This window comes from Cyprinodon tularosa, unplaced genomic scaffold, assembly GCF_016077235.1.
Source record: "Cyprinodon tularosa strain WSP-4 unplaced genomic scaffold, ASM1607723v1 ctg117, whole genome shotgun sequence".
Lineage (NCBI taxonomy): Eukaryota > Metazoa > Chordata > Actinopteri > Cyprinodontiformes > Cyprinodontidae > Cyprinodon > Cyprinodon tularosa.
The window spans coordinates 2731411-2754209 of NW_024037970.1; the positions used below are offsets into that span (position 1 = coordinate 2731411).

Genomic DNA, 22799 nt, shown 5'->3' on the forward strand with positions numbered 1-22799 from the left:
AAGACCACACCGGGTGCCACTCCTTTCAGCTAAGAACAGGAAACTGAGGCTACAATTTGCACAAGCTCATCGAAATTGGACAATAGAAGATTGGAAAAACATTGCCTGTCTGATGAGTCTCGATTTCTGCTGCAACATTCGGATGGTAGGGTCAGAATTTGGCGTCTACAACATGAAAGCATGGATCCATCCTGCCTTGTATCAACAGTTCAGGTTGGTGGTGGTGGTTTCATGGTTTGAGGAATATTTTCTTGGCACTCTTTGGGCCCCTTGGTACCAATTGAGCATCGTTGCAATGCCACAGCCTACCTGAGTATTGTTGCTGACCATGTCCATCCCTTTATGACCACAATGTACCCAACTTCTGATGGCTACTTTCAGCAGGATAATGCGCCATGTCATAAAGCTGGAATAATCTCAGACTGGTTTCTTGAACATGAGAATGAGTTCACTGTACTCAAATGGCCTCCACATTCACCAGATCTCAATCCAATAGAGCATCTTTGGGATGTGGTGGAACGGGAGATTCGCATCATGGATGTGCAGCCGACAAATCTGCGGCAACTGTGTGATGCCATCATGTCAATATGGACCAAACTCCCTGAGGAATGCTTCCAGCACCTTGTTGAATCTATGCCACAAAGAATTGAGGCAGTTCTGAAGGCAAAAGGGGGTCCAACCCATTTCTAGCATGGGGTACCTAATAAAGTGGCCAGTGAGTGTACATGAATGTAGCAATCTGCTAAAGCTCTCCCTTAAACCCAAACATGGAGTTGCATACCTTTTTATATTTCGCACACAGTACAAGTGAAGCAATAAAATCGCTGAAAATATTGCTGGACATTTTTATAAATTTTCATGAGGTCTGCTTTTTGTGACAAGCCATATCATGCAAAGGATTGTTGAATTACTTATTGCTTCTTCATTTCAGTTTATTACTATAGTGCCAATTCACAACACGTCATCTCAATGCTCTTTACAGAGATGATGTAATCTGATCATACAGTCAGATTGGTTCAAAATTTTCTATGTGAAGAAAACCAGCTAATTGCATTGACTCGAATTCAATCCCTCACTCCAAGCCTGCTTGTGGCGACAGTGGAGAGTAAAACTCCCTTTTAACAGAAAGAAACCTCCAGCAGAACCAGGCTCAGTGTGAGTGTCCATTTGCCGAGGCTGACTGGGATTTAGGATACAAAAGCAGAAATAGAAATCGAAGCAGAGATATAAAAGGCAACTGTCATTCAGCTCCACAGGCAGCCCCGTCCAGGAAAGACAGCCAAGCAGACGAGCTCCGAGCCAGCTCCCGTGTCAGAGGATGTGAGTGAGCACATACAGTTAATTACACCAGAGAAACAGGACAACACTAAAAAATAGGCCAAACTCCTGCATTTATGAACACAGATGTTTATGGCAGCTGCACAGCTGATATTTCTTTTCAGGATGGTGTCACAGCCATACAGAAACAGACCAGAGGAAGCTCCTATGATGAGAAAAAGCAGAAGGAGCTTAAAGCTAGAGATTGAACAAAAAAAAACCTGTAGAATGGGAGAACAGATAGAATGAAGCATAATGATGAAAAGGGGTGCCTATGTCCTCCAGCAGTCTAAGCCTATAGCAGCATAACTATAGAGATAGTCCAGGATAATCTGAGTCACTCTAACTATAAGCTTTATCAAAATGGAAAGTTTTAAGCCTAGCCTTAAAAGTAGACAGGGTGTCTGCCTCATAGACTAAATAAATATAATACTAATAAATAAATATAATACTAATAAATATACTAACATCAAAGATGATAAATACAAAATTCCTGCTCTTGTGTTATGTGATGTGTTATTTGGGGTTATTTGGGGTAAAGAAAATTATGTGTCTCTGCAAATCATCTAGGAGTATTCAGGGAAATCATAGATAAATAACAGTTTTAATAAAAAACTTATCAAATAATAAAGTTCTGTAGATATTAGTGCTTGTAAATATCAATTTTATGAAGAATGTTAATTGATACAAGAAGGTAAGTAATGAGAATGGAAAAGATTTACGCCCCAGATCTCAAAACTGAAAGAATTTTACCCACTATACCTTTTATTTAGAAATTACAGATGTTTAAATATATGCGTCTATTTGTTAGCAAAGGCTGTAGGAAAGTATAGTTTGTCTTTATTTAGAAAACATGTATGTTGTGCTCATTAATTTTCCTGTTGGAACAGTGTAGATTAGGGATGGGAATCGAAAACCGGTTCCTGTTCAGAACCGGTTCCGTATTTTCCGATTCCATGGCATCGTTTGGCAGCTCGCTGAACGATTCTTTTTTCGATTCCCGCAGCACCAGAGCCAAATGCGCCGGCTCTGGCGAGCACGACTTACGTCACGTTTTTTAAGCAAGTTACGCACACGGCGTTCAGTAAGCAAGTACGACGTGACTAGGCAAAAAAGGAAAGCAAAAAAATGGCGCCACACCAAGTAAAAAGATCCAAAGTTTGGCTTCATTTTACAAACGAAAAGGATGGAAAGAAGGCTCTTTGCAATCACTGCAAAGCTAGAATTTCAATCGCGGGAGGAAATACTTCAAATATGCTGAAACACCTCCGCGTACAACATGGGATACATTTTTCCGAGTGCCGTGTTTTTGATGCCTATCGGAAAGAGGCTGAAATTTCTACCAGGACGGAAGGCAAGTCTGGTAAGTAGCAAGTTTTACATCACTGGCTATGCTTAATGTTGTTCCTGGCATATCATATCCCATTTCTAGAAATAAACTAATTTCCTACCTCTCTTTGGGGTTATAAGGGAGTGTGCCTTTGTCGTTAATCCAATACTTCATTGCTAGCATGTTTTTTAATTAGAATTACTGGTAGCTGGAATTCTTACATGATTCTAGCTGTTGCAGTGGATGTAACGTAACACGCTACAAAGTTGCTCCGCGGTTCAGGGAGGGAGAGAAAGATGACGCTTGTTTATTTAAATCAGGGGGAGATGAGTTTATTTCCCAAAATTGTACAGTAATGCTTTATCATTAAACGGATGTCTTCTCCATTAGATTTAGATAACTGTGATGAGACGGGTAGCCTGGCTGGCTCAGAGGCTGGCAGCTCCTGTTCACTACCTTCTGTTTTCGTCGAGGCAGCCAGAAATAAAATGTCCCAGGTGAAGGTAGATGAGTGTCACCGTGCAATTACAAAGTTTATTGTTAAGGGTTTGCACTCATTTTCTACAGTAGAGGCCCCTGAATTTCGGTAGGTGAATGTGAGGCTGTTCTCAGGTTGTCATGTTAGATTGTCTAAATAAAATATCAAACTCATTCATTGTCATATATTCTCTAGGGAAATGACCATGGCTCTGAACCCAAAATACAAAGCCCCAAGCAGAGAAAGCCTAAGCAGCCATTTGATCCCTGCTTGGTATAATGTTGAAAAGGGAAATCTGATCTCTGAGCTGAAAACAGTGTCGAAGGCAGCAAACACGGCTGATGGATGGACAAGTTTTAGTCAGGATCATTATCTCACAGTTACTCTGCACTATGTGAGCAATGGCCAGGCAAAGGAAAAGGTCCTAAAAACCAAAGCTGTGTACCAAGCTCAGACAGGCTCAGCTGTAGCAGAGGAGATTGATGACATCCTAGAGGAATATGGAATACGTGAAAAGGTTGTGGCAGCAACTGTTGACAATGCAGCCAACATGGATGTAGCCATCAAACAGCTGAGCATCCTGAAATTTCCATGCTTTGCCCACACGCTCAATCTGGGAGCGCAGAAGCTGTACAATTGCACAACAATTTCAAATTGGGCAGCACGAGTTCGAGCAGTGATAGTTTGGATGAAGAGGTCACACATGGCAAAAGTTGTTCTAAAAGAGAAACAAGGCCTGCTCAGTAAGATACTCTCATAACACTGCAATATATACATGAAAATATAGATGTATAGGTATGTGTACATAAATCATTAGATAATACATATTTACATTGTGTGTATGTTAACCCTCAGAGCTGCCCAAGCACATGCTCCTCCTGGATGTAAGGACCAGGTGGAATTCCCTGTATTTGATGATGGAGAGATTCTGTGAGCAGTTCCCTGCTATCCAGGCGGCAGCCATAGACCCACGTATACGAAAGTCCATGGAGAAGGAAAGGTGATATTTATTTGAATGATAATATAGCTTAAATTTGTTTTAAACTGGTTTTGTTGTTGTTTATTTATGCTACATACATCCTTTTTCTGTTTTTATGTCATTCTTTAGGTTAGCCAAAATAGGCAATGAGGACTTGGGAAAAGCAGAGGCCTTTGTGCAGCTCATGCGGAAGCATTACACATCCACACTGGCTGTCTCCAGTGAGAAAAGTCCAACCTGTGGGGAGATTTTGCCCATCTTGCAGAAGCTGGAGCAACAGTACACTGTGCAGGAAGGTGAATCTGCTTTCACAAGGAGCATCAAAGAGAACATTTGGAATGATCTCTCCAAACGCTACCAGGCAAGCACAGCTACATTTAATCTTATCTTGACACTTTAGGCAAATTTGCATAATCCTAAACAAAATGTGTGATGTCAGAAAAGTAATGTGACCTTCCATGTGACATTATTCATTTAAAGCTACAGTGTGTAATAATTACAGGGATATAAAGTCAGAAATTTAATATATTATACATAACTATGTTATTTATCATCACCTATGAGCTCAGCCATTTAACCATAATATTTGCGTTGCCTTAGAATTCGTTATTTATAATTACATAGGAGCGGGTCTCGCAGCCATGGAGGCTGACATCTTTGTGCTACGGCAAGCGCAGAGGCAACAAACTAGCGATTGCGAGATCGCCCATTACGCTCGAAAATAACTACGGCAAGTTGAGAGAGATTAACTGAGACGGTACTGAACAGTAGATGGCAGTACTATGCCTGAGAAGCGTTTAGTCTGCCTGAAACCAAAGAAGAAGAAGAAGCAGGTATACTGCGCCTCAGTAACAAGAAAGGTGAACAAGGCGGCAGGCGTGAGTGACTTTGCAAACTGTTTGGCACTGTGTGGCCAAACATCAGACGAATGGAGGATCATGCCTACTCTGTATCACAACGAAAAGCGGCGGGCACCGAACCCCCGTCATCTAAGAAGCGGAAACACGACGAGAATAAACGCAAGCGTGACAAGAAACGACAAAAAACACGGATCAACATTGGCACGGCATTTACACGATGGAAGTCACTGATGGAGGAAAAAGGTTTTCAAAGTGACGCTCAAGTTGCCAGTTTTCTCTTGGACAGGTAATTAATCCTACACACACAATTGTCTAATATCACTACAGTTTTTGGAGTACAGAATGCTCAGACCTGTCTAAAACAATAACATGCTGCGTGATGATGCTGTTACTCTCCAGTATACTTATTCAGCAACGTCCCTGACGTTTCACAGGTAATGATTCAGTAATTTTCTGTAAAATAATTTTCTGGATATATACCTCGGTTACTTCTCTCCGGCTCCTTTGGAGATCTTCAAGCCTTTCTTCCTCTGCTCTCACCCCGCTGGCTCCCCTCCCTCGCCTGGCCCTAGCTGCACGCCCACCCCGGCCTCTCTGCCCTCGCCCTCTTCCTCGCCTTGTAACCCCCGTGCCACAAACAAGACTTGGACTCTGTAAACGGGGAATATATATTCTTCCAGCGAACACAATCTTGCTGTTAAACTAATGACTACAATTCCTTCGTCTGTTTATATCACCATGCAAAGCAGCTCACCAAAACGTCACAACGATGTAGAAAAAATAACGGGTATATTTATTATCTAAAGTCTACATGAAATCTATACCCTACACAGACTAATGAAATACTATCTGTAAAATTATCTATGTAAACAAACCTCATCACTTGAGAAGGTAGGTGATTCCGACGTCGTGGAAGACATTTTGTCCCCTAACGCTTGCCGTACTGTTGGGGGGGAGAAGCGGTGGGGGGGAGACGTTCATTTTGCTGCAGTCTGCAGTCTGGACGTTAGATGTCGCTGAAAATTACACACTGTAGCTTTAAGGGTGAAATGAAAGATCAATAGTAAACTATTCAGGATGGTCTTATGGTCATCCTGTTTCTTGGTCTGTTTTCTGAGTTTACAGTGTGTTATCGCCATCTAACTGGTCATTTTTGTTAACGGCTGGGCTGGCATTTTGTATCGGTTCCTTTTCCTGCTGTGTTCTCTTTTGGCCATTAGTCTAATACCATCCTGTCCTCCTTTTTGAAATTGAAGGGAGCTGATATTCGGAGATTCCTGGAGGAAGCCACCATTCTGGATCCCAGATTTAAATACAAAATTAAAAGTGATGAAGTCTGGGACAGGATCAGGGAAGCTGCAATTAAAGGGAATACAGTGGAAGCAACAGATGAGGTATTTTATTAATTTCTGTTTCAATTCTGTTTGTCTTTTGATTGCATTTGATTCCATTGTGATTGAGACCTTCTACGGCTCTGTGTGTTAAAAGTTATTGATGTGTTTTAAACACAATGTTTACATCACTTATCAAGCTCCCTGAAGAAGGCTGCAAAGATGGGGAGGAGGAAGAAGAAGAAGAAGAAGAAGAAGAAGAGGATGACTATGTAAGTTGGCTCATTTATTTGTAATGACCTTTGGATGCTGTTTTGTCATATATTTTATTTGTTATTTAACATCATGCTCATTTAAATTTAGGCACTGCCACCACCATCAAAAAAGACAGCCTTGGAAGAACTGTTCGATGAGGATGAAGACGAGCTGCGGTCACTTTGTGAAACAAAGCCTGGTCTTTCCTTAGCCCAGAGGGTAGATCAGGAAATACAGCTCTATAAAGGCTTGCCCTCCATCCCCTGCAGGGATAGCGCCACACTTTGGTGGTGGAACAAGGAAGATACGCTGCCCTTGCTGTCTGGACTGGCTGAAAAATACCTCTGTGTTCAGGCTTCCTCCACCCCATCTGAGAGGGTGTTCTCCACGGCTGGAAACACCTTAAGTGCGGAAAGATCCCGTATCCTTCCAGAAAAGGCAGATATGCTAATCTTTCTGCAAAAGAACTGTTAATTTTCCCTACTACTAAGTTATTACGTTTGTTCTTGTTCATTTTTCATTTAATAGCAGATGTTACTCAAGTTTCACATTTCCTGTGGACATCTTTATCTTGTTGAGTTTGTAAGATTGTGCAATAGTTAAGTAAACAAAGTTGATGCTGATAATCAAACTGTTTGTTCTCCTTTTTTCCCCAAATTGGAATCGAAAAAAGAATCGATAAAGAATCGAATCGTTTCATAGAATCGAAAAGGGAATCGGAATCGTGAAAATCTTTTCAATTCCCAACCCTAGTGTAGATTGACCCTGAGGTTCTAGCGTCTATCCACTTTCGGCCAACCTCAGTGTACGATGGTTATTGATCAATGAAAAAACTGAAAAAAAATCTGTTTATGGTGAACAAAGTAACTTAGACCATGATATAAAGGGGGAGGAGCTGGGTAACACTGTAGCTAGGTGTACTCACTAGCTAACAGGTTAGCCTCTTTTAGCTCGGTCACTTAGCCATATTAAGCTTCACTACTTTAAACTTTTTGTCATCACCAACCGTTGGTTTTTCTACAATTAGAATAACTGTTGTTTTCTTTGTCTAAAATCTCTAAAGAAAGTCCTTCTTAATAAATAAATATAGCTGCAAGGCAAAGAAAGGATAGAGTAGCTCTGCCCAACGCGCGTCAGACCCACTTTTTCACAGCGCAGCCAGAGCAGCAAAGCTGCTTCAGCCGTGCGTCAGAACTAAACTGGTTCAAGCAGCAAAAAGGAAGCAGCAGACGCGATTTTGCTGTTCCTGCTGCATTCGGTGTGAATCCAGCTTATGACTTTTGTGTCATTTAGAGCTGTTCTGAAGATATTCGGTTTTGTTATATCCAAGTAACGTCTTCCTATGGGCAAGGACTTGAAGTCACAAACTAAACTGTTCATAATTTACTCGTAATGGTACGGCGGTCGCTATTCACCGCGTCATCAGTAGCTACTGGAGGAGAGACGACACACAGCAGCGCTCATTAATATTAACCAGCAGCTACTTCAGGTTTTATTTCGAATAAAAAAGTAGTAGATGAGATGGTTTAAAAAATAAGATGCCGCCGAAAGAGTCGTCAGACATACGGAGCTTTTTCAACAACAAAAAAGCGAGTGTAAGTAGCCTTGAAAATCAGTATTGTAATGCCATAAGTTTGACAAAAGCAGGTGTTTAAAGATTATGTTCTCTTTCAACATTCGTTTCGGTATCTCACTATGGGACACGCCCCCAGCGCTGTCTCCAGAAGCACTATAACATTATGCCAGTCCTGACTGGCTCACAGAAGTGACGTCTGCTACTGGGGAAGGGCTTATCTCCAGTATAAGAAGTTGACGTCACGCAGGTGATCCTCAGTCTAAAACCTCTTCTCGCTCCCAGAAGCTTACTCGGATGGCTAACACAGCAAGTATTGAGCTAGCTTAACTGTTCACAGAGCAAGCTAACAACTCGGTTGACGAACGCTACTCAGTACAGTATTCGGGTGTTCCGAGTTCCCTTTCCACTGCTGGCCTGCCACCAAACAGCAGCAGCGGCAACTAGTCACCAAACTAGCTGCTTTCTAATTTTCGGAGCTTACAAGGCAGCTTGAACTTGTTCTCACCATGGACAAGAGCAAGCCACCTGCTAGAGCTTGCACATGCGGCAAACTTATAGCTGGGCAGACACCCAACCTGTCTGCATTTCGTGCCTGGGGCTGCAACATGCCCGGGACAGAGTAACGTCGCCAGCTAGCTGTGAGCACTGTGCTCGGCTCTCCCTCAAATCCCGTTGGTGCAGGCTAGCGCGCCAAGCTAGCCTGTCGGAGGTGGACCCTGCGATGGAGGTAGCCAACCCTCCACCACCAGTGCTCACTGTCACCGAAGAGGGAGAGCCCCTATTCACCGGACCCAGTTGGGCGGACCAGCTCGACGCTGTGGCCCCACTAACTGACCCGGAGGAAGATGAGGCTGCCCTTCCGGATTTTTGCGACCCTGTGGGCGCAGAATCCGACTCGGAGGTGGAATCCGTTAGCCTCGGGTCTGACGACTACGAGCAGGACTGCAGGCCTTACATCATCCCACCGGCTGCAAAGCCAGTGGAGGCGGGTGACACTTGCAGCAGCTCCCCAAACCCGTCTGCAATGGACCTGCACGAGGTCTGTAGAAGAGCGGCTGCAAAGCTAGGCATTGAATGGCCTGAGACCTTCACGGAGACCACCACATCCCGGTATGAAGGGGAAAAGGCTCCCCAAGGCCAAATCTTCCACCAGGCAGCTCCTGCCGGTTTTTCCGGAGTGCATTGAAGAAGCGACCTGGTCCTGGTCCAACCCTCTCACCGCTAAGAACCCCGTCCTGGGAGGGTCAGCGCTGGATTGGATTGGGATGGAGGACAACGGCTTCTCACATTTACCTCCTGTGGAACCGCTGCTTGCTTCTCACCTGCACCCATCACAGAAACCTGCAGTTGCAGCAGCAGGACCTGCTTTCCCTTTCAAAGCGGATTCCTTTCAATCTGCTCTAAATGGTAAGAGCTACAAAGCGGTGGCTGCATTGGTGAAGGCGCTCCTTCTCGCTTACCAAGCAGAGCTACAGCAGCAGATGACGGGGGCACTGAGCGAAAGTCTGTGGGAAGAAGTGTGCGTGGTGACAGACCTATGCCTTCGCCTCCACAGAAGCGCTGTCCAGGCCTCTGGAAGAGCCATGGCCCTGATGGTCACCCAAGAGAGGGCCAGGTGGCTCAACCTGTCCAGCCTGTCACAGAGAGAAAAACCATCTCCTCGACACACCGGTGGACCCAAAGGGATTGTTCGGTCCTACCGTTGCTGCCATGCAAAAGCGCTGTGAGGAGAAAAAGAGAGAAGGCGAAAGCTCAAGCTCTGCCTGCCCAGAAGAGCGCAGCCTCCTCCGGCAGCGGCTCGTCCGGCTTACCGCATTCCAAAGCGAACACCCCAGTCTCAGTCAGCTGACCGCGACCGTGGAAAGCACATCGAGCCTAAAGGATCGTGGGAAAGGAAACCCTTCGTTCCGCCGGCTTCACCGGACAACCACACTGCCCCTCCCGTCACAACGAGCGCAAAGAAAAAGAGGCGCTAGGGAGCTGGCTTTGGGGTCGAGGAGCAGGCACTGCCAGACGCCTGCAACCTCACCCAGAAATGTTCTGTTCCAGTTAAGGAAGCCTTGTTCAGGACTACTGAAAAGGCCTGCAGAGCCAGAGTTGGAGCTCACAGTTCAGAGCCGGTTGAAGAGGAGGAAGGTGACCCACCCGGAGAGCTCATTGGAGCCACAGTGGTTCACAAGCACACACCAGTGCCCAAACACTCATTTTCCCCCCTTCAGAAAATGTTTAATAAAAAGATATCCTGGCGCACAACCAGGCCAAGACCCGAGGGTGCAGCCACAACCAAAAAATATGGGAAACATAATAAAAATAACACAGGAACATAACGCAACCATGCGGCTGCACATGAGGCCACAAGGTGGAGCCCTCGCTCCACGTTTGGCACAACCGGCCGCTATCTCTGCAAAAGAGGAAGCGGATTCAGGGCAGCCGCGGATGAACACCACAGCTGTGCTGCAGCTCCCTCAGCTAGTACTAGGGGTGTAAATAATAATCGTTTTGTATCGATGCATCGATCCAAAAGCCGACGATCCGATGCATCGACACGTCCGCAAGATAATCGATTAATGTTTTTTTTTCCCCCTCCGGTCTATTTTTATCCATTTGCTCCTGGGCGTAATTCTCCCTCCCGTGCTGCGGTGCCGCTAAACCTATTTTCCCCTCCTACCGCGCTTCCTGGTTATACTCTTACAGCAGTTTGTTGCAGCAAGCTTCACACAGACATTTTTAAATTATGCTCAGTATTGAAGCGTGGTCTGGGCTACACGCTGTGGGTCTAGATACGGCCGAGGCGATGAGGAAGTGGGGGCGAGTTTAGTCCGACGACGGAGGGACAATGGGGCAAAAAGAGCGGAGATTCAGCTGGAAAAAGGCTCCCAGCGTTCTCGCGCACCTCGCTCTTCTAGCGGGTCAAACTTCACGAGTTGTTTTCCGCAATTTCGGTCATAAAAACAAAACTAGCCGGCCTCCTGTCTGGTGCACTGTTTGCGGTCAGCTACAATCTGGGAGAGGTGCAGCGGAGCGTCTCTCAAGGGGCAGTGACGTCAACACTCTGGAGCCTTCTTCTTCTTCTTTTTTTAATGGCGGTTGGCAAACAACTTATAGGTGCATTACCGCCACCTTCCAGAATGGAGTATGGACCAGACAAACTATTATATTCTCCCTAAAATACCCGTTCTTCTTAGAAAATTAAAAATACCCCCAAAAACTACATCCCCAGATGACCTTTGAAACAATTCCCTTATATCTAGTTTATTTTTATTCCTGTCTAACTCTCTACACAACATCTCTCTTTCCTGAATATATTTATTACATTCTAAAAAAATATGTTGGACAGTTTCTCTGGAGCCGAGGTATTGCATTGAACTCATTACACTGATATTGTGCAGTATTTTTGCAGTATTTTTTGATGCAACTTTTCTACTTCTGTTATTTGCTGTTGTTTCTAAAGAAAATGCATAATGATATTACAGCTTTCATTGATTTATTTCAAACTTGAAACTTTGTTTAGCCTGTAAGGTCTAAAAAAAAAAAATAATAATAATAAAAAAAAAATTAACCGATTAATCGAATCGAATCGAATCGTGGTGTATTCTTAAGTATCGAAAATAATCGAATCGTTGGGTCAGGAAATCGATACTGAATCGAATCGCCATGATGGATGAGATTTACACCCCTAGCTAGTACTGCCCAGAGCTCGGTCAGGAACACAGCTTGGCCCACTAGCGGGAAAAAGCCAGCTGTGGCGAGCGTGCGGGGCATTGGACTGGGTAATAAAGACTGTGTCCAGAGGATACAGGCTCCAGTTTGCCGCAGCCCCACCCCGTTTCAGGGGCATAGTACAATCTCATGCTCGGGGGGAACACGCACACATCTTGCAGGAGGAGATAATTTCCCTGCAGAACAAAAACGCAATCCGGCTGCTTTCCCAGGAGGAAAGCGGGGAGGGATTTTACTCCAGGTACTTCCTCGTCCCGAAAAAGGACAGGGGCCTGCGACCTATATAGGATCTGCGAGCTCTGAACACATATCTGAGAAAGTATACGTTCAGGATGCTGACCCATGCAGCTCTGATACGGTTTGTGCGCCGCGGAGACTGGTTTATCTCCGTCGATTTAAAAGACGCGTACTTTCACATCCCTATATACCCTCCTCACAGAAAATATCTCAGGTTTGCATTTCAGGGAAAGATGTACAAGTATCTCGTACTTCCCTTTGGCCTGTCGCTCAGCCCAAGGGTGTTTGTAAAATGCACCGAGGCTGCAGTCGCTCCTCTGAGGGAGAAAGGCGTACGCCTGGCAACTTATATAGACGACTGGCTGATTGCAGCTCAGTCCCCAGCGGAGCTCATGACACACGCAGAGATCTTTACGTCTCATCTGGCGGCTCTAGGTTTCTCGATAAATCGGGAAAGGAGCATTTTAACCCCAGTGAAAACAATCACTTTTATTGGCCTGTCCCTGAACTCCAACGAGTTTAGAGCGCGCCTTTCGGCGGAAAGAGAGGAAGCCTTTCGGGCTTGTCTGACACTCTTTCGCAGAGGCGCTCACGTAAAACTCAGGCTCTGCCACAGACTGTTGGGTCTGATGGCGTCAGCGCTGGCCGTCATCCAGTTAGGCCGTTTGCATATGCGTCCTTTTCAACGCTGGGTTGCGTCCCTTCGGCTGAACCCGGTCCGACACTTTCACCGCAAGGTTATAATTTCTCCAACATGCGCACAAGCTTTGAGCCCGTGGAAAAGCCCCACATTTCTCAATACCGGGGTTACCATGGGAACCATCCAAACAGGAAAGTTATCACCACAGATACCTTGTTGACAGGCTGGGGTGCCACGCACGAGGGCAGGATGCTGAATGGCACATGGAGCTCTCTGACACAGACAGCTCACATAAATTGTCTGGAGCTTCTGGCCGTGATGCTGGCACTAAGACATTTTCTGCCCTTCATCAGAGGGCACCATGTTTTAGTGAGGACAGACAATACAACGGTGGTCACTTACATCAACAGACAGGGTGGTCTGCGCTCTCGTCAGTTACACACGCTGGCACACAGACTGATAGTCTGGACCAGCTCACGCCTGCTGTCACTGAGAGCGATTTATGTACCAGGAGTCATGAACAGGGACGCAGACTTACTATCAAAGGGCAATCCCCGCTACATGGAGTGGAAACTCCACAGCGAGGTTGTAGCTCAAATTTGGGATAGATATGGCCGTGCGGAGGTCGACCTCTTTGCATCAGAGGAGAATGCTCACTGTCCAAGGTTTTTCTCCCTGACCGGAGAAGGTGCTCCCCTGGGACTGGATGCACTGGCGCACAAGTGGCCACAGGCTCTACTGTATGCTTTTCCCCCACTGGAGCTCATTACCCCCACACTCACCAGAGTACGGGCGGGGAAACATGTACTCATTCTGATAGCCCCCCGTTGGGCGGGGTGACACTGACTAGCAGAGATCTTCCAGTCACTGTACGGCGAGCCATGGCGGCTTCCTCTTCGCATGGATCTGCTGACGCAGGCTCGTGGAGAGATATTTCATCCTCATCCAGAACGTATGGCTCTTTGGGCCTGGCCTGTGAGAAGGTGAATCTGACTGCCAATGGGCTCCCTCTGAACGTCATTAAAACTATTCAGAGTGCAAAAGCTGTTTCCACAAACAGTGCATATGAGGGTAAATGGCATGCATTTGAAAGCTGGTGCACAAAAACCATGGTGAGCGCCATGCAGAGCCCTGTGTCACTCATCCTGACATTCCTGCAGGAGCTGCTGGATAAAGGCTAGGCATTTTCCACTGTGAAGGTGTACCTTGCCGCTATCTCAGCTTGCCATATTGGTTTTGGTGACAAAACAGTAGGGCAGCGCCCACTGGTGTGCGAGTTTATGAAGGGTGCCCGACGACTCCGCCCAGTGTCAAGGAGCTTAACCCCCTCATGGGACCAACCGGTGGTACTTGAGGCCCTATCAGGTGCACCGTTCGAACCGTTGCATCAGGCTGAGCTTAAAATACTGTCGTTTAAGACGGCTCTGTTAATCGCTCTGGTCTCTGCTAAGCGTGTGAGCAACCTCCATGCGCTTTCAGTGAACCTGTCCTGTATGCAGTTCTTCAGTGGGGACTCTAAGGTGGTACTGAAACCTAACCCTGCGTTTATACCAAAGGTTATTAACTCCGCTCTACCATGCCACCCTCTTGAGTTGGTGGCTTTCTACCCTCCACCCTTTCCCTCTCAGGAGCATGAGCGACTCCACTCGCTCTGCCCAGTACGAGCTCTGAGGCTGTATGTGGAGAAAACAGCTGGTTTCTGCAAATCGGATCAGCTGTTTATATCATGGTCCCCGCCACATAAAGGGAAGCCCCTCACTAAACAACGTCTCTCACATTGGATAGTAGGGGCTATTATCATGGCCTATGACACTGCATGAAAAGTGAGATTTTCGTCCCCGTAAACCCCCGTAAACTCCCGCAGATCTGCCTGATTTTCGTCAGTTTCCGACAATTTGCAATCCGTGCTTGTCCGCGTTTGTCGTGCCACAAATTGTCGGAAACGGACTCTGACGTATGTGGAGAGCGATCAGCTGTACTAATGGCCCTAATTAGCATATGAATGCAGCAAACCCTGAGAAGGTTATTCAAGCCAGGTCTGGCTTGAATAACCTTCTCAGTATTGGCTGAAACCACTATTCTCAAACAAATGAAATCGCTCGTGATTGGCAGCAAAACCACACGTGGCCACGCCAGGCTTTAATTTTCTTACTGAGTATTGGACGGAACCACTTCTTTTTAAACAAGTAAAGTCGCTCGTGATTGGTTGGCATATATATATATTTACATATAAATTTACATATATATATTTATTCATATATATATATATTTATTCATTCATATATTTATTCATTCATATGGTGTGTATTTATGTTATCCTACACTACTACACAATTATTATGCTACCATCAAGGACATGAATGAATTTATACAGGAAATGAACATTTGCCAGGAAGCTGTTTATGCAAAGAAAGAGCTTTATTAAAACACACACAACTATATACAACGCGTATCCAAACACATGCGTTTCTAAAAATAAAAGTCAGTGAACGGTCCGTTTGCTTCCTCGGGGTTGGAGGTAACAGGCAGCATTCCCTCCGAGGCAGGTCCGATGTGCAGACGCCTACTGTGCGTGGCCCTGTACTTCGGCATCGCTTCTAACCGGGACTGCAGCTTAACACAGAGTTCAGTGAGATCCGGCCTACGAAATGGCGGCGACCGTACAATCCATCCAGAGACACCGCCGAGGAAGGCGGACTTCCAGAGTTCCACTTCCTCATCTGCTAGCACACTCTGCCTCGCTTTCAGCAGCTGAAAAAAAAAACAATGAATCAGCGCACTGCGTATGGACACAACACATCTATTAATGCACCTGTAAAATAGTCACCAAATAAAGTCTTACCCTCTTTCTTCTGGCCCGACCTTGAGCAGATTGCCTCAGCACGCAGCGTGTTGGCTGGCTGCGTATATCTGAAGCTCCTGCGTACCGTCTCAAAATACGTCTTACAGGCAGCTGGAAAACAATTAAATGAGAGTGGTATAAATAAAAAATCAAACGCAAGTCACAGTAACAAGGAAGGAGAAAACATTAAAACAAGTCACTTACACACAATGTGGTCTTTATCAACATCGTGCAAATCTGACTTGCTGATATGACTCCGAGCAAATAGGAGGTCTGTGAAAACAAAATGTACAGCTATGATCGGTATCCATTTCCTTTTACCGCAGAATGAAAGCATATTCTTTAAATCTTACCCTTGCTCCGGTTCATAGCGCCTGCAATTAGTCTCCGAGTTGTGAAGACGGCGTACTGCTTCCTGTAAATCACAAAAAATGCACTTTAATAAAGCTTGTTCTTGCAAGGCTACTATTAGCCGCTATTAGCCGTAGCTTAGCTAGGCTGCTTTTAGCTTAGCAGGCAGTAATCGAACATATATTTACCGCTAGCATCTCTTCTTTGAGTTCGTCTTGTTCGATGCAGAGAGGAGTTTTACCCCGAAATCCCCCATTCTCCGCTCCAGACCGCCTGCACAAAGCAAAGCATACTGTGGATCCAGCCGCGCCGCTCTGAGTTTCTTGGAGATCGTACAGAGCATGCGCGAGATGAACCAGGGTGTCCGCGGATCAATAAGAATAATTAAAAAATCATTCTTTTTTTTTTTTTTAAATAAAGGCCTAACTAAAATTATTTAAATATGTTTATCAAAGTATTTATAATTCTTTAATAAAAAATGCTTATAAAAACAATTTCGTCAGATATATTATATCGCTCCAGGCGGAGAAAAAGCTAGAGGATATATATATACGTATATATGTGTGTGTGTGTGTGTGTGTGTGTGTGTGTTTACATACATACAGGAGTCATGGAACTGTGCTTGCAGCTCCTTCATACACTATATTGCCAAAAGTATTTGCTCACCTGCCTTGACTCACATATGAGCTTAAGTGACATCCCGTTCCTAATCCATAGGGTTCAATATGACGTCGGTCCACCCTTTGCAGCTAGAACAGCTTCAACTCTTCTGGGAAGGCTGTCCACAAGGTTTAGGAGTGTGTTTATGGGAATTTTTGACCATTCTTCCAGAAGCGCATTTGTGAGGTCGCACACTGATGTTGGACGAGAAGGCCTGGCTCTCAGTCTCCCCTCTAATTCATCCCAAAGGTGTTCTATCGGGTTGAGGTCAGGACTCTGTGCAGGCCAGTCAAGTTCATCCACACCAGACTCTGTCATCCATGTCTTTATGGACCTTGCTTTGTGCACTGGTGCACAGTCATGTTGGAAGAGGAAGGGGCCAGCTCCAAACTGTTCCCACAAAGTTGGGAGCATGGAATTGTCCAAAATGTCTTGGTATGCTGAAGCATTCAGAGTTCCTTTCACTGGAACTAAGGGGCCAAGCCCAGCTCCTGAAAAACAACCCCACACCATAATCCCCCCTCCACCAAACTTTACACTTGGCACAATGCAGTCAGACAAGTACCGTTCTCCTGGCAACCGCCAAACCCAGACCCGTCCATCAGATTGCCAGATGGAGAAGCGCGATTCGTCACTCCAGAGAACGCGTCTCCACTGCTCTAGAGTCCAGTGGCGGCGTGCTTTACACCACCGCATCCGACGCTTTGCATTGCACTTGGTGATGTATGGCTTGGATGCAGCTGCTCGACCATGGAAACCCATTCCATGAAGCTCTCTGCGCACTGTTCTTGAGCTAATCTGAAGGCCACATGAAGTTTGGAGGTCTGTAGTGATTGACTCTGCAGAAAGTTGGCGACCTCTTCGCACTATGCGCGTCAGCATCCGCTGACCCCGCTCCGTCAGTTTACGTGGCCTACCACTTCGTGGCTGAGTTGCTGTCGTTCCCAAACACTTCCATTTTCTTATAATACAGCTGACAGTTGACTGTGGAATATTTAGGAGCGAGGAAATTTCACGACTGGATTTGTTGCACAGGTGGCATCCTATCACAGTTCCACGCTGGAATTCACTGAGCTCCTGAGAGCGACCCATTCTTTCACAAATGTTTGTAAAAACAGTCTGCATGCCTAGGTGCTTGAATTTATACACCTGTGGCCATGGAAGTGATTGGAACACCTGATTCCAATAATTTGGATGGGTGAGCAAATACTTTTGGCAATATAGTGTATTTCATGTACACTAATAACTTGTGTACATGGTTCTTGTTGATGGCATTAAAATCATTTCAAATAGCATTAAATTAGAGTCACTCATTCCTGTATGAACCCTGTGAGCGCTTAATTTAATATGACATATTAAAAAAATCCCACCATCATCCAGCATATGTTCAGTTTCTGCCCAAATATATATATATATTTTTGTAGATTTTTGTAACAGGGATAAGGATAATTCAAAACTGCTTTTTTTGAATGAACTTGTTCTCTTCTCCCAAACATCTCTTTTCATTCCTGTAATAAGAAGTTTCTTTTGAATGGATTTGATTAAAGTTTAAGTCCCTCGGTATAAAATAAATATTTTGATGGAGATGAGAAATCTGCTTCCTCGTTGGTGAATAACCAATAGTTTGGATCCAGTTTTTTTTTTTTTTTTTGTATATATAAGAATTGTGCTATAATTTCTAGTCACCGATCTGTTGCTGCTATATTTTAATTTGACGAACCGGAATTTGTCGATGTTCTTTTTCCAGTTTGGTGCGATTGCAATTGCGGATCTTGACCTGGCCGGACCTTATGACCACGGTGTGCCAATCTTCTGATGGCTACTTCCAACAGGATAATGCGCCATGTTATAAAGTGAATCATCTCAGACTCATTTCTTGAAACTTTTCCACTTAATTGTGAATTGAGCATATTGACAGACAACATTTTATTTTTTATCTTAAATGCAATTTTTTTTTTTTATAATTACTGCTCTAAATGTATTGCTCTGTCAGCTAAAGATCTGTTTTGGTCTCTATACTTTAATTAAATAAATCAATTCAAGCTAAAATGTAAGAGGCTATACTGAGCCTGATCTCTTTGTATTCTTACCTTTTAGAAAAATGTCACTTGGAGTAAAACCCCCCCTGCAACCCTGATTTGCATTTGTATAGCTCACAGCATGTTCATTTACATGTTAAAGCCTCCCCTAGAATTCCATGGGAGGGAGGCATGGGGGGAACACTGCCTAAGAGAGTCCACGTCAATTTCTGACAATTTACGGGAGTTTTCGGCGAAGCCTGCAAATTGTCGTAAACTGCCGCTAACCTGAAGTTCTACAGTGCCGCATATTGACGAAAATCCCACTTTTCATGCAGTGTTAATGTTGAGAATTGTGGCTTTTGTACAACTCAATTGGAAACAACTAAACATCTTTTTTATGAATATAAAGAAGTATTAAACTTATGGGATCAACTTCGAACCTTTCTGTCTTCTAAAACAATAAATTTAGATTTTATTTCCTGGCAAAACATTCAATTCGGTTTATCCATTAAAGAAAAAAAATTTGGAATTTTTAATCAATATTCTAATAATTGTACCAAAGTATTATCCATAAATGTTGCTATGCAAAATGCTCCCTCTCAATCTCTGCTCTCAAAAATGAACTTTCCCTTTTCAAAAGATGTCTGAGAAAGATGCAGAATTTAAATGCAATTAAATTGTTTGAGTTAATTGAAGAATTTCAGTTGGTAGTCCCCACTGATTAATTTACTTTAACTACTATTATTATTTTATTTATTTTTATTTATTTTATTTTATTTTATACTTTGTTCCAGCCTGTGCATTTAATTGTAGTAATTGTAGGTAATTGTAGTTTTCAAAAGCAGGAGTTGTGATATTTCTTCTTGTATTGAAATATTTGTTATTGACTTGTTATTTGAGATTGTTATTGTTTTCTTATATATTCAAAAAAAAAAAAAGTGGAAATCTAAAAAAAAAAAAAAAATTGTTTGCCAACCGACATTACAGCCAACTGATTCTGATTAAAACTAATTTTTGAAATAAATTATTTTGTGTATTTTTTTTTACATAACATTTGCATACACAGTAATCTAGCGTACTTTAATTAAATAAATCAATTCAAGCTAAAATGTAAGAGTCTATAATTAGGCTATGCTGAGCCTGATCTATTTCTACCATCTATTTGGGGGATATTTATTGCCACACTTTGGGCCACTTAATACCAATTTAGCATGCTGACCTATGTCCTTATGACCACAGTGTACCAATCTTCTGATGGCTATGCGCCATGTTATAAAGTGAATCATCTCAGAATCATTTCTTGAAACTTTTCCACTTAGGTAATTGTGAATTGAGCATATTGACAGACAACATTTTATTTTTTATCTTAAATGCAAATTAAAAAAAAATAATTACTGCTCTAAATGTATTGCTCTGTCAGCTAAAGATCTGTTTTGGTCTCTATACTTTAATTAAATAAATCAATTCAAGCTAAAATGTAAGAGGCTATACTGAGCCTGATCTCTTTGTATCAGAGATTTTCTTACCTTTTAGAAAGATGTCACTTGGGGTAAAACCCCCCCCTGCAACCCTGGTTTGCATTTGTATAGCTCACAGCATGTTCATTTACATGTTAAAGCCTCCCCTAGAATTCCATGGGGGGAGGCATGGGGGGAACACTGCCTAAGAAATTCCACGTCAATTTCTGACAATTTACGGGAGTTTTCGGCGAAGCCTGCAAATTGCCGTAAACTGCCGCTAACCTGAAGTTCCACGACAATCTACAGTGCCGTATATTGACGAAAATCCCACTTTTCATGCAGTGTGAGGTTAAGGGCCTCCCACCCCCTGCAGGCCTGCGAGCTCATTACACTCGTGGGATGGCATCATCCTGGGCAATGTTTCAGGGTATACCTTTGGAGGACATCTGTGGGGCTGCCAGCTGGGCAACTCCTCACACCTTCACTAGGTTCTATAGCAGGGGTGGGCAATTCCAGTTCCTGAGGGCCGGTATCCTGCCACTTTTAGATGTGCCTTTGGTTCAACACACCTGAATCAAGTCATTAGATGATTGAGAGGACCCTGGAGGAACTGACTGCCTACTGAGGAGGTAACTCAACCATCTGATTCAGGTGTGATGGACCAAGGATGGATCAAAAAGTTGCAGGATACTGGCCCCCAGGAACTGGAATTGCCCACCCCTGTTCTATAGGTTAGATGTTACCACACACTCACTGGCCCACACGGTTCTGGGTGTAGGATCTTCACCTTTATAAGTTAGGTCCTCGAGTAAGCTTATCTGGCAATACGGGAGTTACAACATCCCATAGTGAGATACCGAAACGAATGTTGAAAGAGAACCTTAGGTTAAGTAATTAACCCCGGTTCTCTGAAACATGAGTGAGGTATCTCACCAGATCACCCTCATTGCCTGGAGCGAGGAAGAGGTGTGCTTACGAGACTGAGGATCACCTGCGTGACGTCAGCTTCTTATACTGGGGATAAGCCCTCCCCCAGTAGCAGACGTCACCTCTGTGAGCCAGTCAGGACTGGCATAATGTTATAGTGCTTCTGGAGACAGCGCTGGGGGCGTGTCCCATAGTGAGATACCTCACTCATGTTTCAGGGAACCGGGGTTAATTCCTTAACCTAAAGTTCTTTGCTACTTTAAAAAAAGCAAAACATCTCAGTTTTTTTCAGTCTCAGTTTTTTCCGTTTTTAATTGTTATTGTTATTAATGTTGCTGAGGTTTCTGAGCCATTACAAAAGAGCCACTTAAAGGAACCAGTCTGTACATTAAAATATTTTGTTACTGTTGCATTCTCAGCAATATGAAAGCACTGAATAATGTACGGCGTTCAAATTTGTGTTTGGGCGTATTTAGCTAAATACAAAAACCTAACGAAAGCCTTTAAATCCTGTAACTGCAGGTTCATCATCCCCAACCCTTATATCAGGGGTAACCAATTAAAAATCAGCGGGGTCTGAATAAAGAAAATCATCAACCAGTAAAGGTCTGGACACATTTTAATGATCTGTTACTATAAACTGAATTTAACACTGAAATAAAATGAGGTTTTTATGCATTCATATTATACATAGAATTTTTTTAATAAAAGAAAAAAGAAAGTTTTTCTATTTTAAAATCTAAAGTGTTTTTTGAAGTAGAGAACCACAATAGGTGGGTATATTGACAATTTCCTGATTCACATATTTTATAAAACACCTGAACTGACAATTTATTGTTTTTCTTTCTTTTTTTTTGTCTTAATGAGAGCAGTGGGCTTTATGCTACCTGCAAGGCTTTAAACCTGGGTTTGAATGGAGACAAAGCCATTCTCAAGCACATATCAAGTAGCTCATTTTAATCCTGGATCCATATTTATTTTTGATTCTGTTCATGGCGGACAATCCGGCTTCACAGCAGCAGGTTGAGCCAAACATACTCTAATTCTGCGTTCACACCGGATGCAGCAAGAGCAGCAAAATCGCGTCTGCTGCTTCCTTTTTGCTGCTTGTAGCAGTTTAGTTCTGACGCGCGGCTGAAAGCAGCTTTGCTGCTCTGGCTGCGCGGTGAAAAAGTGGGTCTGACGCGCGTTGGGCGGAGCTACTCTATCCTTTCTTTGCCTTGCAGCTATATTTGCTGTGATCAGTGGGAATAAAGTAGTTTTAATATGATTTTAAGTGGTAAAATCCAACTGAAAACTTAATCACTGCAGTAAGTTCATCCAGATTACCTTCCTGCCGTCGAATATTATTTCTGTCGGAGCCGCTCAGAGCCCCAGATACCAGCGGTGCACTGTCGGTAGGAATCCCATTCAACAGCAGCCTATGGCCCAGTCGCCTCCTCGCGGCTTGCCGCGGCGGCTGGAAGGCGGTTCATGTACATAATCCAAACTGCAGGCACCAGGATAATAAAACCTAACACACTTTGTCGGCAGGTTTCAGCATTTTAAGTTAATTTAGACATTAATAAACTGTTTCAAAGGACTGATCATAGCGCTCTGATCATCAGCGATGTGTCTGTCTCCCTGTCAGCTCCCAGATCAGCTTCTCTGATTAGTTGATGGCGCATGAAGCAGCAAGAGTTCAATTTTTCCATCTCGAGCAGCAGCGCGTTGCGCGCGTCAGATGCTTAAACGCTCCAGACGCGCTGCTTCATCTGCTCAGACGCGCTGCACCTGCTGCTCAAAACGCTTTGTGGGACATTTTGCTGCGCCTTG

General features: G+C 44.0%; 1 protein-coding gene and 1 pseudogene across 1 annotated transcript; both read left to right on the forward strand.

Annotated features, from left to right (window-relative positions):
* Nucleotides 1–9808: 9808 nt before the first annotated feature.
* Nucleotides 9809–12140, forward strand: LOC119798851. Its single transcript, XM_038308501.1, has 2 exons — nucleotides 9809–10268; nucleotides 11837–12140. The coding sequence occupies exons 1-2, from the start codon at nucleotides 9837–9839 to the stop codon at nucleotides 12131–12133; spliced, it is 729 nt and encodes a 242-aa protein (XP_038164429.1). The 5' UTR covers nucleotides 9809–9836; the 3' UTR covers nucleotides 12134–12140.
* A 1456-nt stretch (nucleotides 12141–13596) lies between these two features.
* On the forward strand, nucleotides 13597–14580 carry LOC119798842 (annotated as a pseudogene).
* Nucleotides 14581–22799: the final 8219 nt, after the last annotated feature.

Coding starts and splice junctions, on each gene's coding strand:
- LOC119798851 (XM_038308501.1), top strand. CDS start 9,837: ATGCAAAAGCGCTGTGAGGAGAAAAAGAGAGAAGGCGAAAGCTCAAGC. Junction 10,269..11,836: donor TGAAGAGGAGGAAGGTGACC/CACCCGGAGAGC, acceptor CGGTCAGGAACA/CAGCTTGGCCCACTAGCGGG.